Below are 15,636 nucleotides of genomic sequence, written 5' to 3' on the forward strand. Positions count from 1 at the left end.
GATCTGGCATGACTGTCCTCACGAAAAGGAAAGACTGACGGAGGTGGAGGGTCAGCCCACAGATGCTGGGAGGGTAGCCAAGCGACATGGAGGGAGCCTGGAGGACACTTCCGCACGCCACGGCAGCATCCGGGATGGCTGGGAGCCTCCAGTGGCTGGAAGAGGCCAGAGGAAGCACGGGCACCCACGCCTCAACCCGGACTGCCAGTCTCCAGAGCGGGGAGACCATACGTTTCTGTCTGAAGGAACCAAAGTGCCAAAGGTCGTCATTCTCTGCAACAACAGTCCTGGGGAGCTAGTCCACAGACCTTTGCCTGCGAGTCCCTACCTTCCTCTCCAGCGTCCCACACACACAATCCTGGCCAAGCCGAGCATCCCAGACACCCAGGCCCACCCACGCCTGCGCTCCACCCGGGCGGCAGCCCTCCTGCCCCTGCCCACACTGCTCCTGAGCGTTTATTCACAGAGATCTGGTGACCTTGTGGGGCACTGGGCACACCCACACCCAGGCCTTCTGACCCCACCGTACACAGACGCACTCAGGTCTGTCTCCCCACTAAGACGGGACTCTCTGAGGACACAGGCCTCGTCCTATGCATCTTGGTGTTCCCAGTATCCAGGACAGGGCCTGCCATGTGGGAGCGGCGTCTGTAAGAACGGCATCGATAGCAACGGCCACTGTTTAACAGCAAGCATGGCCTCAGTTGAGCACAACGTTGGGTCAGGTACTATTTAAACAAGCTCCCGGCCACACCTTCCACGACTGTCCTGCCGCTTCGCTCATGCGCACGAACTGACTAACACTCACAGGCAGCCGTGGGAGTGAGGGGGACCCAGGCCCTGCTCAGAGCTGAGCAGTGGGGACTGGTGGTGCCCCCAGATTCCAGAAGGAGTCCGGGGGTCAATCTGTGGCTTAGGTCAGAAGCCACCCCTGCCCCTGGAGCTCGTGCGTCCGTGACAGATCACTATGCACCTGCGTGTCCACTTCTCCATCTGAATTAAGGAAGAGAGAAGCTCATTTCAGATGCTCACAAAACCCCAGAGGTGGATACTCGCCACACGCAGGGCTCTGCTGTGACGTTGGCCGACCACACTGACTCCTGACCAAACCGCAGCCCAGACTGCAACCCCTGCCACACTGCCGGACCTCTCGTCCCAGCCCCTCTCTCTGGGGTGACTCGGCTCACAGGGAAAGAGGGCAGAGGGCAGTCTCCCTGGAATGCCCCAGGGAGACTCAGTCACCAGGGGTCAGAGGGCGCTCACACCTGCACGGCACCCCCGGGTGGCTGGTGCTGTCCCGAGGTTGTCCACTGACTTCCCCTCCTGTGCAGCCGGACCCTGAGCCACTACCTCCCTCAGGGAGGGGGGACGCCAACACTCGAGCAGCCTCATGGGTCCATGATGCAGAGCTAACAAGGCAGGCAGGTAGAAGAACAGCCTGCCCTGTGTCCACCACTCTGCTGGTGCCTGCGGACCAGAGCAGCATCCTGTCTAGGAGACGGTACTGTGCAGTTCCCAGTGAGACCTGGTGAAAACCCAGGGAGGGTCACCTACATGGAGCCTCCATGGGAACTGAGCAAAGGGGCCCCTTCCTTAGGATCTCTATGTCCATCCCTGAGAAGTTGTTCACGATATAAGGATTTTGTGAGAAAAATGCTTCCTGCCTCTTCCAGAACAATCATCACAATAAACACACGAATCCGTAATGTGAACGATACCCCTTAGAAGTGGCTCCCTTAGGCAGTGTTCAACCTGTGCAACCGTATGTGACAGTCCTGGGGTTGAGTCCATAAGGAGCTTCGCAGCCTGCAAATGGGAGGGAAAGGGGGACCCCACCAGGGGTTGTGTGGTCGCAGTATGTGTGAGTGTTTTTCCTTTACAGGAAGTGTTAAACCAGTGTCAAGATGGAATCTCTCCCAGAACATTTCAAATCTCATATCATGTAGAGAATTGTGGTATGCTGTCACAAATGGTTTCCGTTCTTGACCCCCCACACACACAGTTAACCCTGTGGGACGGCAGGCGACCTTTTTGCTCTCTGTGTCCACAATCACATCATGCTACATGCTACAAATGGGCATGATTGGGTTTTTTAAAATAAAGATTAAACATTTTAAAAAATGGTTTCAAGTTGGAGTCCAGAGCCATTTAAAGTATATCTTAGACACACCGTGGACAGACACTGTGGCTGAGCCTGCCCGCCTGTCCCCTTGCCTGCCTGTCCCCCTACTGCTGAGGGACACTTGCCTGCCTCCGTGCTGACTCAGCGCACCCTCGCTGGGGCTCCCCAGCTTCTGTGGAGGCTGGTGCAGGCATTTTGAATTATTCCTGAGGGTGTGGCCATCATCATTGGAAGGGCGGCTCCCTTCCTGAGACACCACAGGAGACTGGAGGCCCTTTGACAGGTACCTCTATTTACTCACATCCTACACCCTTCCCCATCCTCTTGTTCACAACTAGAAACACTGTAAACAGTACTCGAACTCATCCTGTTCATTACAATAATGTTAAAGTCTTTATAGGGGCTCTCTGGTTCAGGGCTGCATTTTCTCTGTATTGGGTGCTACTGGTATTGATCTCCCTTCAAAGGAGAGGTAGTGGAAAACTGCAGGATCACAATAAGCCTGCAGCAGGGGAACTTCAGTATCGCTGATCTTCACTGCTAGAGGGGAATATATGGAAAAAATATGAAAACACAGGGGAAGAAAGTGTCCCTAACAAAGCAAGATGCTATTGTGATAGAATCCAATGACAGCATGGCAGTAGAAATGACAGAAAAAGAGTTTAGAATCTGCATAATTAAAATGATTCATGAAGCAAAAGACAAGATAAGAGAGCAAATGCAGGCAATGCACAATTGTTCCAGTAAACAGTTAAAAAAGCAAATGCAGGAAGCAAAAGAACACCTCGATAAAGAGATAGAGATTCTGAAAATAAAAAAAAACAAACAGAAATACTTAAAATGAAAGAAATGATTAACCAAATTAAAAACTCAATAGAAAGCATCACCGATAGAATAGATCTCGTGGAAGGTAGACTCTCAGACGATGAAGACAAAATATTTTATCTTTTTTTTTATTGTAAACAAATGGGATACATGTTGTTTCTCTGTTTGTACATGGCATAAAGGCATACCATTTGTGTAATCATAAATTTACATAGAGTAGTGTTGTTTGATTCATTCTGTTATTTTTTCCCTTCCCCCCATCCCTCCCACCCCTCTTTTCCCTCTATACAGTCCTTCCTTCCTCCATTCTTGCCCCCCTCCCTAACCCTAACTCTAACCCTAACACTAACCCTTCCCTCCCCCCATTATGTGTCATCATCAGCTTATTAGCGATTTCATTCGTCCTTTGGCTTTTTGAGATTGGCTTATCTCACTTAGCATGATATTCTCCAATTTCATCCATTTACCTGCCAATGCCATAATTTTATCATTCATTATGGCTGAGTAATATTCCATTGTATATATATACCACAGTTTCTTTATCCACTCATCAATTGAAGGGCATCTAGGTTGGTTCCACAATCTGGCTATAGTGAATTGAGCAGCTATGAACATTGATGTGGCTGTATCTCTGTAGTGTGCTGATTTTAAGTCCTTTGGGTATAGGCCAAGGAGTGGGATAGCTGGGTCAAATGGTGGTTCCATTCCAAGTTTTCTAAGGAATCTCCACACTGCTTTCCAGAGTGGCTGCACTAATTTGCAGCCCCACCAGCAATGTATGAGTCTACCTTTCTCCCCACATCCTCGCCAACACCCGTTGTTGCTTGTATTCTTGATAATCGCCATTCTAATTGGGGTGAGATGGAATCTTAGGGTGGTTTTGATTTGCATTTCTCTTATTACTAGAGATGTTGAACATTTTTCCATATGTTTGTTGATTGCTTGTAGATCTTCTGTGAAGTGTCTATTCATTTGTTAGCCCATTTGTCGATTGGATTATTTGTATTCTTGGTGTAGAGTTTTTTGAGTTCTTTTAGATTCTGGAGATTAGTGCTCTATCTGAAGTATGAGTGGCAAAGATTTTCTCCCACTCTGTAGGCTCTTTCTTCACATTGCTGATAGTTTCCTTTGCTGAGAGAAAGCTTTTTAGTTTGAATCTATCCCAGTGGTTGATTCTAGCTTTTATTTCTTGTGCTATGGGAGTCCTGTTAAGGAAGTCTGATCCTAGACCAACAAGGTGAAGATTTGGACCTACTTTTTCTTCTATAATCTGCAGGGTCTCTGGTCTGATTCCGAGGTCCTTAATCCATTTTGAGTTTAGTTTCGTGCATGGTGAGAGATATGGGTTTAGTTTCATTCTGTGGCATATGGATTTCCAATTCTCCCAGCACCATTTGTTGAAGAGGCTATCTTTTCTCCATTGCATATTTTTGGTACCTTTGTCTAGTATGAGAAAATTGTATTTATTTGGGTTTGTGTCCGTGTCCTCTATTCTGTACCATTGATCTACCTTTCTATTTTGGTACCAATACCATGCCGTTTTTGTTACTATTGCTTTGTAGTAGAGTTGAAGATCTGGTATTGCGATACCCCCTGTTTCACTCTTCCTGCTAAGGATTGCTTTAGCTATTCTGGGTTTCTTATTCTTCCAGATGAATTTCATAATTGCTTGCTCTATTTCTGTAAGGTACGTCATTGGGATTTTAATTGGAATTGCATTGAATTTGTATAGCACTTTAGGTAGTATGGCCATTTTGACAATATTAATTCTTCCTATCCAAGAACATGGGAGATCTTTCCATCTTCTAAGGTTTTCTTTAATTTCTTTCTTTAGTGTTCTGTAGTTCTCATTGTAGAGGTCTTTCACCTCTTTTGTGAGATTGATTCCCAAGTATTTTATATTTTTCGAGGCTATTGTGAATGGGGTAGTTTTCCTAATTTCTCTTTCTGAAGATTCATCACTTATGTATAAAAATGTGTTGGATTTATGAGCATTGATCTTGTAACCTGCTACTTTACTGAATTCACTTATGAGTTGTAAGAGTTTTCTGGTGGAATTTCCAGGTTCCTCTAAATATATAATCATGTCATCAGCAAACAGGGATAGTTTGAGTTCTTCTTTTCCAATTCGTATCCCTTTAATTTCTTTGGTTTGTCTAATTGCTCTGGCTAGAGTCTCAAGAACGATGTTGAATAGAAGTGGTGAAAGAGGGCATCCCTGCCTTATTCCAGTTTTTAGGGGGAATGCTTTCAGTTTTTCACCATTTAGAATGATATTAGCCATGGGCTTAGCATAAATGGCCTTTACAATGTTAAGGAATGTTCCCACTATCCCTATTTTTTCTAGTGTTTTGAGCATGAAGGAGTGCTGTATTTTATCAAATGCTTTTTCTGCATCTATTGAAATAATCATGTGATTCTTGACTTTAAGTCTATTGATATGGTGAATTACATTTATTGATTTCCTGATGTTGAACCAACCTTGCATCCCTGGGATGAAACCCACTTGATCATGGTGCACTATCTTTTTAATATGTTTTTGTATGCAATTTGCTAAAATTTTGTTGAGAATTTTTGCGTTGATGTTCATTAAGGATATTGGTCTGAAATTTTCTTTCCTCTATGTGTCTCTGTCTGGTTTAGGTATCAGTGTGATATTGGCTTCATAGAATGAGTTTGGGAGGGTTCCCTCCTCTTCTATTTTATGGAATACTTTGAGAAGTATTGGAATGAGCTCTTCTTTAAAGGTTTTGTAGAACTCGGCTGAGAACCCATCTGGTCCCGGACTTTTCTTTGTTGGTAGGCTTTTGATGACTTCTTCTATTTCAGTACTTGAAATTGCTCTATTTAAATTGTGTATGTCCTCCTCGTTCAGTTTAGGCAATTCATATGTCTCTAGAAACCTGTTGATGTCTTCAAAATTTTCTATTTTGTTGGAGTATAGATTTTCAAAATAGCTTCTAATTATGTTTTGTATTTCAATCCTGTCTGTTGTGATATTTCCTTGTTCATTCTGAATTTTAGTGATTTGGGTTTTCTCTCGTCTTTTCTTTGTTAGTGTGACTAAAGGTTTATCAATTTTGTTTATTTTTTCGAAGAACCAACTATTTATTTTGTCAATTTTTTGTATTGTTTCTTTTGTTTCAATTTCGTTGATTTCAGCTCTGAGTTTAACTATTTCCTGTCTTCTACTACTTTTGGTGCTGGTCTGTTCTTCTTTTTCTAGGGCTTTGAGCTGTAGTGTTAGGTCGTTTATTTGTTGAGTTTTACTTCTCTTATTAAATGCGCTCCATGAAATAAATTTCCCTCTAAGTACTGCTTTCATAGTGTCCCAGAGATTTTGATATGATGTTTCTTTGTTCTCATTTACCTCTAAGAATTTTTTAATTTCCTTCCTAATATCTTCTGTTATCCATTCATCATATAATAGCATATTGTTTAATCTTCAGGTGTTGGAATAGTTTCTGTTTTTTATTCTTTCATTTATTTCTAACTTCAATCCATTATGATCTGATAGAATACAAGGTAGTGTCTCTATCTTCTTGTATTCACTAACATTAGCTTTGTGACATAATATATGGTCTATTTTAGAGAAGGATCCATGTGCTGCTGAGAAGAAAGTGTATTCGCTCTTGGTTGGATGGTATACTCTATAAATGTCCGTTAAGCCTAAATTATTGATTGTGCAAAATATTTAATCTTGAAAATAAATTTGAACAAACTGAGAAGATGTTAAGAAGTCATGAATGAACCTCCAAGAATTATGGGATATCATGAAAAGACCAAGTTTAAGAATTATAGGGTTTGAGGAAGGCACAGAGACACAAACCAAAGGCATGAACAACCTGTCCAACAAAATAATATCAGAAAATTTCCTAAACCTGAAAAATGAAATGGAAAATCAAATACAAGAGGCTTACAGAATACCAGATGCACAAAATTACAACAGATCCACACCAAGACACATTATAATGAAAATACCTCACATACAAAATAGATAGGATTTTAAAGGCTATGAGAGAAAAGCATCAGATTACATACAAGGGGAAACCAATATGGATATCAGCAGATTTCTCAGCCCAGACTCTAAAAGCAAGAAGGGCCTGGAACAATAAATTTCAAGCTCTGAAAGAACATGGATGCCAACCAAGAATCCTATACCCAGTGAAACTAACCTTCGGATTTGACAATGAAATAAAATATTTCCACGATAAACAAAAGTTAAAAGAATTTACAAATAGAAAGGCTGCCCTGCAGAACATTCTTAGCAAAATATTTCATGAGGAGGAAATGAAAAGCAACAATACAAGTCAGCAAAGGGAGGAACTACCCTAAAGGAAAGGCCAATCAGAGGACAAGTAAAAAACCAAAAATGCTCAGCGGCAGCGGCGAGGCTCGCTCAGTTGCCCCGGGCGGCTTCGCCGCACCAAGAGAGGATGGTGAGCCCGGACAGCGCCATCGCCACCGGCATGTGCAGGGTGCTCTTCATGGGCTACTGCATCGACTTCGACCGCAAGAGGCGGAGCGACCCCAACTTCAAGAACAGGCTTCAGGAACGAAGAAAGAAACAGAAGCTTGCCAAGGAGAGAGCTGGGCTTTCCAAGTTACCAGACCTTAAAGATGCTGAAGCTGTTCAGAAGTTCTTCCTTGAAGAAATACAACTTGGTGAAGAGCTGCTAGCTCAAGGTGAATATGAAAAAGGTGTGGACCATCTGACAAATGCAATTGCTGTGTGTGGGCAGCCACAGCAGTTGCTGCAAGTGTTGCAGGAAACTCTTCCACCACCAGTGTTCCAAGTGCTTCTGACTAAGCTTCCAACAATCAGTCAGAGAATCGTAAGTGCTCAGAGCTTGGCTGAAGATGATGTGGAATGAGAAACATGTCAACATAATAAAATCTCAGTTAAAAAATTCAAAAATTCTTAACTTGGAAGTTGAGCAGCTCTGGGAGAATAAGGGCAAATGTGCTTGTTATAGACTGTCCTACACTGAAGTCTACCAAAGTTAATGTTTGCTTTGTATAGATCCATTTGTTTCTTTTATTTATTTTTCCCAGTGAAAAGTGTATTTTGATAGAGCTTTTCATTTTATAAATACACTGAGTTACCGGAATATCACAGATTTCATTTATTCCTAAGACATACAGTTAGTGTATGCACGACATAAGGTTTCTTGGGCTCTAAAAACACCCAGTTCTCAGTTTTAAAAGATAGGCAAAAAAAAGTGTGAAGAACGCACATTTTTAAAGCTAGTACATTTTACTCTAAATCAGAAAACTGGATAGAGACATAGAGACTTTATTGTTTGTGAAAAAGGAGCATTAAAATTTTTGAGAGATCATTCATCTCTGAAACGTGAGGTGTGCTGCTGTGGTGTGTTAACTTTACCCCCTCCATGTGTATCAGTCTTAAAATCTTTTGTTTAAATCAGTGGGCTTATGTGTTTTGGGTATTTATCTCATTTTTTAAGTATATGTTGTTGCAAATGGCACCAGGAGTTAGATCTGTGTGCACCCTGATGTCACCTCACAAGCTTCTCCAGTTTGTGTCTGCTCTCTTTTCCTCATTCATGGGAGGGAATTGACCTGCTAATCCCTGAAGTGTTCCTTTTAGCTTCTGATTCATCTGTTTGCTGTCTTCAAGTCCATCTTCACCTGAGTGTATTTGTGCAACCAGACCTTGCATTTGTTTTAATATTCTGAATTTTGCACACTTGCCTGAATTAGTATTTCTGAATTGATCTTTTTTAAATGGCATGACTGTCTTTGTTTTCACTGAGACTAAATAATGCTGTCACTACACTGTAAATGAATCTGAAACTTAACCTTTTAAATAACTGGGATGATCTGCTTGTAAAAATGTTCCTTTTTTGCTTTTATCTTCAGTGTACCTCCTTAATTCTTCTTCAGCTTGATTGTCTTGTGCAATGAGGTGTGATCTTGTAACTAAAGACTTGAGAAGACTGGGGTTGGTGGGACCTCATCAAATAGTGTCATATTATCTGAGTCACAGACTCTGTTTCAGAACTGAAAATAAAGATCCTTGGTACTTAATGACCAAAAAAAAAAAAAAAAAAAAACCAAAAATAAGCCAAAATGACCAGGAATATAAATCATATCTCAATAATAACCCTGAATGTCAATGGCCTAAGCTCAATAATCAAAAGACATAGACTGGCAGATTGGATTAAAAAGAAAGACACAACAATATGCTGCCTTCAAGAGACTCATCTCATAGAAAGAGATACCCATAGACTAAAGGTGAAAGGATGGGGAAAAACATACCATGTAAAAAAGCAGGGATCTACATTCTCATACCAGATAAAGTGGACTTCAAACCTAAGTTAGTCAGAAGGGATAAAGAAGGACATTTCATACTGCTCAAGGGAAGCATAAAACAGCAAGATATAACAATTTTAAATATTTATGCCCCAAACAATGGAGCATCTATGTATATCAAACAAACCCTTCTCAATTTTAAGAATCGAATAGACCAAAACACATTAATAGTGGGGGACTTTAATACGCCACTCTCACTACTGGATAGATCCTCCAAACAAAAACTGAACAAAGAAATTATAGAACTAAATAATACAATTAATGATATAGACTTAATGGATATTTACAGAGTATTTCATCCATCATAAAGTGAATTTACTTTCTTCTCAGCAGCTCATGGATCCTTCTCCAAAATAAACCATATGCTATGCCACAAAGGAGCCATTAGTAAATACAAAAAAAAAAAGAGATCGTACCCTGTATCCTATCAGACTGTAATGGAATGCAATTAGAAATGAATGATAAAATAACAAACAAAAACTACTTATACACCTGGAGGCTAAATAATATGCTACTGAATGATGTAATGATAATAGAAGACATCAGGGAAGAAATAAAAAAATTCTTAGAGGTAAATGAGAACAATGACACAACATATCAAAATCTCTGGGACACTCTGAAAGCAGTACTAAGAAGAAAGTTCATTGCATTGAGCACATACATTAAAAAATAAACAGTCAACAACTAAATGACCTAACATTACACCTCAAAGCCCTAGAAAAACAAGAACAGATCAACACCAAAAAATAGTAGAAGACAGGAAATAATTAAAATCAGAGTTGAAATTAATGAAATTGAAACAAGAAAAACAATTCAAAAATTGACAAAACAAAAAGTTGGTTCTTTAAAAAAGTAAACAAAATTGATAAACCTCTAGCCACACTAATGAAGAGGAGACAGAAAACTCAAATTACTGGAATTAGTGATGAAAAAGGAAAGATCACAACAGACACCATTAAAATACATAACACAATTAGAAGTTACTTTGAAAATCTATACTCCAACAAAATAGAAAATATCAAAGACATGACAAATTTTTAGACATATGATCCTCCCAAAATGAATCAGGAAGACGTACACAATCTAAACCGATCAATTTCAAGCACCGAAATAGAAGAAGCCATCAAAAGCCTACCAACAAAGAAAAGCCCAGGACCAGATGGATTCTCAGCCAATTCTATAAGACCTTTAAAGAAGAACGCATACCAATACTCCTCAAAGTATTCCAGGAAATAGAAAAGGAGGAAACTCTTCCGAATTCATTCTATGAGGCTAGTATCACTCTGATACCAAAACCAGACAAAGACACATCAAGGAAAGAAAACTTTAAACCAATATCCCTGATGAACATAGATGCAAAAATCCTTAACAAAATACTGGCCTATCTCATACAAAAATATATTAAAAAGATAGTGCACCATGATCAAGTGGGGTTTATCCCAGGGATGCAAGGTTGGTTCAACATCTGAAAATCAATAAATGTAATTCATCACATCAATAGGCTTAAAGTTAAGAATCACATGATTATTTCAATAGATGCTGAGAAAGTACTTGATAAAATACAGCACCACTTCATGCTTAAAACACTAGAAAAAATAGGAATAGTAGGAACATACCTTAACACTGTAAAGGCTGTCTATGCTAAGCCCACGGCCAACATCATTCTTAATGGAGAAAAACTGAAAGCATTCCTCTAAAAACTGGAACAAGACAGGGATGCCCTCTTTCACCACTTCTATTCAACATCATCCTTGAAACACTTGCCAGAGAAATTAGATAGAACAAAGAAATTAAAGGGATACAAATAGGAAAAGAAGAACTAAAACTGTCACCATTTGCTGATGACATGATCTTATATTTAGAAGATCCAAAAAGTTCCACTAGAAAACTTCTAAAACTAATAAATGAATTCAGCAAAGTAGCAAGATATAAAATCAATATGGGTAAATCTAATGCATTTCTATTCATAAGTGATGAATCCTCTGAAAGAGAAATTAGGAAAACCACTCCATTCACAATATCCTCAAAAAAAAAAAAATACTTGGGAATTAATCTAACAAAAGGGGTGAAAAACCCCTACAATGAAAACTACAGAACATTAAAGAAAGAAATTGAAGAAAACCTTCAAGGATGGAAAGATCTCCCATGTTCTTGAATAAGCAGAATTAACATTGTCAAAATGGTCATTCTACCAAAGACGCTATACGGATTCAATGCAACTCCAATTAAAATACCAATGACATTCCTTATAGAAATAGAGAAAGCAATCATGAACTGCATCTGGAAGAACAAGAGACCTCGAATAGCCAAAACAATCCTGAGTAAAAAAAAAAGTGAAACAGGAGGTATCACAATACCAGACATGAAACTACACTATAGAGCAATAATAACAAAAACAGCATGGTACTGGCACCAAAACAGACCGGCAGACCAATAGTACAGAATAGAAGACAAAGAGACAAAACCACATAAATACAGTCACCTCATACGACAAAGGAGCCAAAAACATACAATGGAGAAAAGATAGCCTATTCAACAAATGGTGCTGGCAAAATGGAAATCCACATGCAGTAAAATGAAATTAAACCCCTATCTCTCACCCTGCACAAAACTTAATTCAAAATGGATAAAGAACATAGGAACTAGACCAGAGACCCTGCACCTAATAGAAGAAAAAGTAGGCCTAAATCCTCATTATGTTGGCTTAGGATCAGACTTCCTCAACAAGACTCCCAAAGCACAAGAAATCAAAGCAAGAATCAATCAATGGGATGGACTCAAATCAGAAAGCTTTTTCTCAGCAAAGAATACAATAAAGAATGTGAAGAGAGAGCCTACAGAGTGGGAGAAAATCTTTTCCACACACACTTCAGATAGAGCACTTATCTCCAAAATTTATAAAGAACTTACAAAACTATACCAAAAATACAAAGAACCTAATCAATAAATGGACCAAGGAACTGAATAGACACTTTATAGAAGAAGATCTACGGAGATTAATAAATATATGAAAAAGTGTTTAACATCTCTAGTAATTAGAGAAATGCAAATTAAAATAACTCTAAGACTTCATTTTACTCCAATTAGAATGGCTATTATCAAGAACACAAACAATAATAGATGTTGGCATGGATATGGGGAAAAAGGCACACTTTTACATTGCTGGTGGAGTTACAAATTGGTGCAGCCACTCTGGAAAGCAGTGTGGAGAATCCTCAGAAAACTTGGAATGGACCCACCTTTTGACCCAGTTATCCCACTCCTCGGTTATACCCAAAGGGCTTAAAATCAGCAAACTACAGTAATGCAGTCACATCAATGTTTATAGCAGTTCGGTTCACAGTAGCTAGATTGTGGAACCAACCGAGATGCCCTTCAACAGATGAATGGATAAAGAAACTGTAGTATATACACACGATGGAATATTATTCAGCCATAAAGAAGAATAATATTATGGCATTTGCAAATAAATGGATGGAATTGGAGAATATCATGCTAAATGAAATAAGCCAATCCCAAAAAACCAAAGACTGAATGTTTTCCCTGATAAGTGGAGGATGATATATAATGGGGGTCAGGGGGTGGGGAGTGAGAGAAGAATGGGGGAACTTTAGATTATGTAGAAGGAAATGAGAGGGAGGTAGGGTGTGAAAAATCGTGGAATGAGACAGACATTATTACCCTACATACAGGTATGATTACACGAATGGTATGAATCTACATTGTGCACAACCATAGAAACCATTTGTGTACAATGAATCAAAATGCAGTCTGTAAAAAATTAAAAGATAAATAAAAAATAAAATAAAATAAAGTATATCTTAGTTCTTAGTGACATTTTAAGCTAAGATAGCACAGGGGCTACGCCAGTCCCAGGATGCAAGGTGACAAGGAGCTCTGCTATGGAGCAGCAACTACTGCCTTCCAGGAGAGCAAACTCAATAGCGGCAGACTCAGCCCTGCGGGTACAAAGCATCTCTCGGGTACTGTCCTTCTGCCACCAGACATGGTTCTTGTGCTTAGCTGTGGGAGAGAAAAATATTCTTTCTCTTTAATAAAGCCCTATTCTATCAAGCGGAGCTTCTGGGGGGCTTCCAAGTTGGTAATAGTCATCAAGGACTAGACAGCAATGCTTCCCCGAAGATCTACATACAGTTGATGGTAACTGACCCAAGTCTGTTGAGTACCTGGGTCAACAGCTCATGCTTTTAGATCTTTTCTAAAAAGTGAATGTTAGTTTTAGAAATTCTCTCTATATTCTGAATATTTATCTGTTAAATTGAATTAGGTCTGGCCTCAACAATTCTCCATACTTAGTAAACTGTAACTTAACTTGATGTATAAACAGACTGTAGCCTATTCTTGTAACAAGTAGCCAAGTCCCAGCCAATCACAGGCAGACAGTTTCACCCACCTTCAAATAAGACAGACGAGCTATAACCCATCAGTCTGTCTGTGCACCTCACTTTCCTTTCTCTGATTATGAACATAACCCACTCACGTGGTGGAGCAGAGCATTCTGTAATACTTTTGGTCCAGTCTATTGCTCAATTCTAGACTTGCAAATAAAGCAAATTACGACGTGCAAAACTAGATTTGTTACAATTGTGGAAATTGCAGCAAGGCCCTAAGTAACTGCTGGCAGCTACTGAGATCCTTGAGGAACACAGGAAAGAAGGCACCATTGATCCCTGGGGGGCCCTTTTCTCTTTTGGGGGCTGAGGGTTGTAAGCTTCTCTCTGAGGCTCTCTATTCTTCTAGCACTGAGCCCTGATCCGTTTTAGTTTTTAGATTCAGGTTTAGCTTGTATTGTGAGGGAGCATGTGACCTTTGGAAGTCATGACCAACAGGACTGTGTCCTGTAGGGAGGCCTCAGTCCAGGTCAGACAGACCGGAATGGGCTCGGTAGCCAGGTGAGGTTTGCTCGACCACAGGTAACTTAGTTACCTCGGCTGCAGCTGGGAACTTTCAATTCGGGTAAAATTATTTACTTGTGGGGAAGGGAAGGATCATAAATCCCACAAGAACAATGAGATACAATTATGTGGTTTGGGAAGAAAAAGGATAACAGGATAGGGGAAGAGGAACTTTAGATTCCTGGGGGCAGGGCCGTCACCCATGGCACGGAACCACAGTTGCACTACACCCAATTTCAAAGGTGAAGATTACTGGGGGATGTGGAGGTGCCTGCCATTCCTGGGGAGCTGTTCCCCAGATCTGTAAGGAAGTGCAAACAAAGCAAAGGACAGAATCCGTGGTTCTCACACCTGTAACAGCCAGTGAGGCAGAAGGAACGCCAGGTCAGACCTTAAGCTGGACCACGCTCCCGTTCCCGTCCGTCCAAACTGTCGTGGCTGCCAAGGGCGGCAAACCCAAGAAACCTGAAACCAGGGCAGGTGTGAAGGAATTGTTCACTGGAGACTGGTACCGCGGTAAGATGGGAGGAATAAAGACGGGGAGAAAGGAGAAAGGCGGAGGGAAAAGAAGCCGTGGCTGTACGTCTAAGAGCCCTGTGATCAGACTTACTTCCCAGACCTTTCTTCTCCCTCCTGTCGCATCACTTCCACATTTCTGAGAAATCTACAAATCTTAGCGTTACTGTACATTGGCTCATCAATGAGAATTGCTGGTTTTGATTAAAGCTTAAGTGCACTGTTAACCTACACAATGCATTTCCAGTTAGACCAAGCGAAGGGAGAAGTGTTTTAAGAAATCTTATAATAATATGGGTACATTCCAAACACCATCTACATAGGACAGACACTGTCAACCTGAAGATCCTGGAAGGAGACCAGGCTGCCATGAACATTTTGCAACCCATGATCAAAGAACCCTAGTACCAAGCCTGCACTTTCCTACACACCTTCACAAAGCTTCCTCCAAAGAAGAGCCCAAGCCCCCAAAAGTGCTTCTCTCTCTCAAGAGCATTCTGCTTTAGGAATGGTGTCTCTCTGTCTCTCTGTCTCTCTCTCTCTCTCTCTCTCTCTCTCTGTCTCTCCCCAGCCCTTGTCTTGCTACATCACCTCTATTGGCTTCAAATTTGTGGTCCTCCTGCCTCAGTCACCTAAGTCACTGGGATTACTGGTGTGCGCCACTGTGCCAAGCTGCCTTTCATTTTCTGATAAAGCTCTTCCTTTCTGCAATGTGTCAGGAGCCTGGAAGAAGCGTGTGGAAGCTCAGCCTCTGGAGAGCCTGCTGGAACCCCTGCGGCAACGGATCATTGGCTTCCTGGGAGTCTTTTCTAGACCTGTTCCCTGGGAGCTGGTGCAGGGCCCCACCTCTGGTGCTGAATGCAGAGTGGAAGAGTGTGTGTGGGTCAGTGCTCTCCGTGGACGGTCACCGGTGGCTGTGCT

At 41.1% G+C, this 15,636-nt stretch overlaps 2 protein-coding genes across 5 annotated transcripts in view; one reads left to right on the plus strand and one right to left on the minus strand.

Moving 5' to 3' along the window:
• SYTL3 (synaptotagmin like 3) overlaps positions 1-15,636 on the minus strand; it is a gene marked incomplete at its 3' end in the record, with an annotated part of 92,435 nt that overhangs the window by 43,785 nt on the left and 33,014 nt on the right. The window lies entirely within an intron of this gene.
• Positions 7,340-8,299, plus strand: LOC306666252 (mitochondrial import receptor subunit TOM20 homolog). Its single transcript, XM_079148228.1, has one exon. It carries the CDS (start codon positions 7,384-7,386, stop codon positions 7,819-7,821), a length of 438 nt encoding a protein of 145 aa, XP_079004354.1. The 5' UTR covers positions 7,340-7,383; the 3' UTR covers positions 7,822-8,299.

The sequence above is a fragment of the Sciurus vulgaris genome, assembly GCF_902686455.1.
Source record: "Sciurus vulgaris genome assembly, chromosome: 7".
NCBI classification, from domain to species: domain Eukaryota; kingdom Metazoa; phylum Chordata; class Mammalia; order Rodentia; family Sciuridae; genus Sciurus; species Sciurus vulgaris.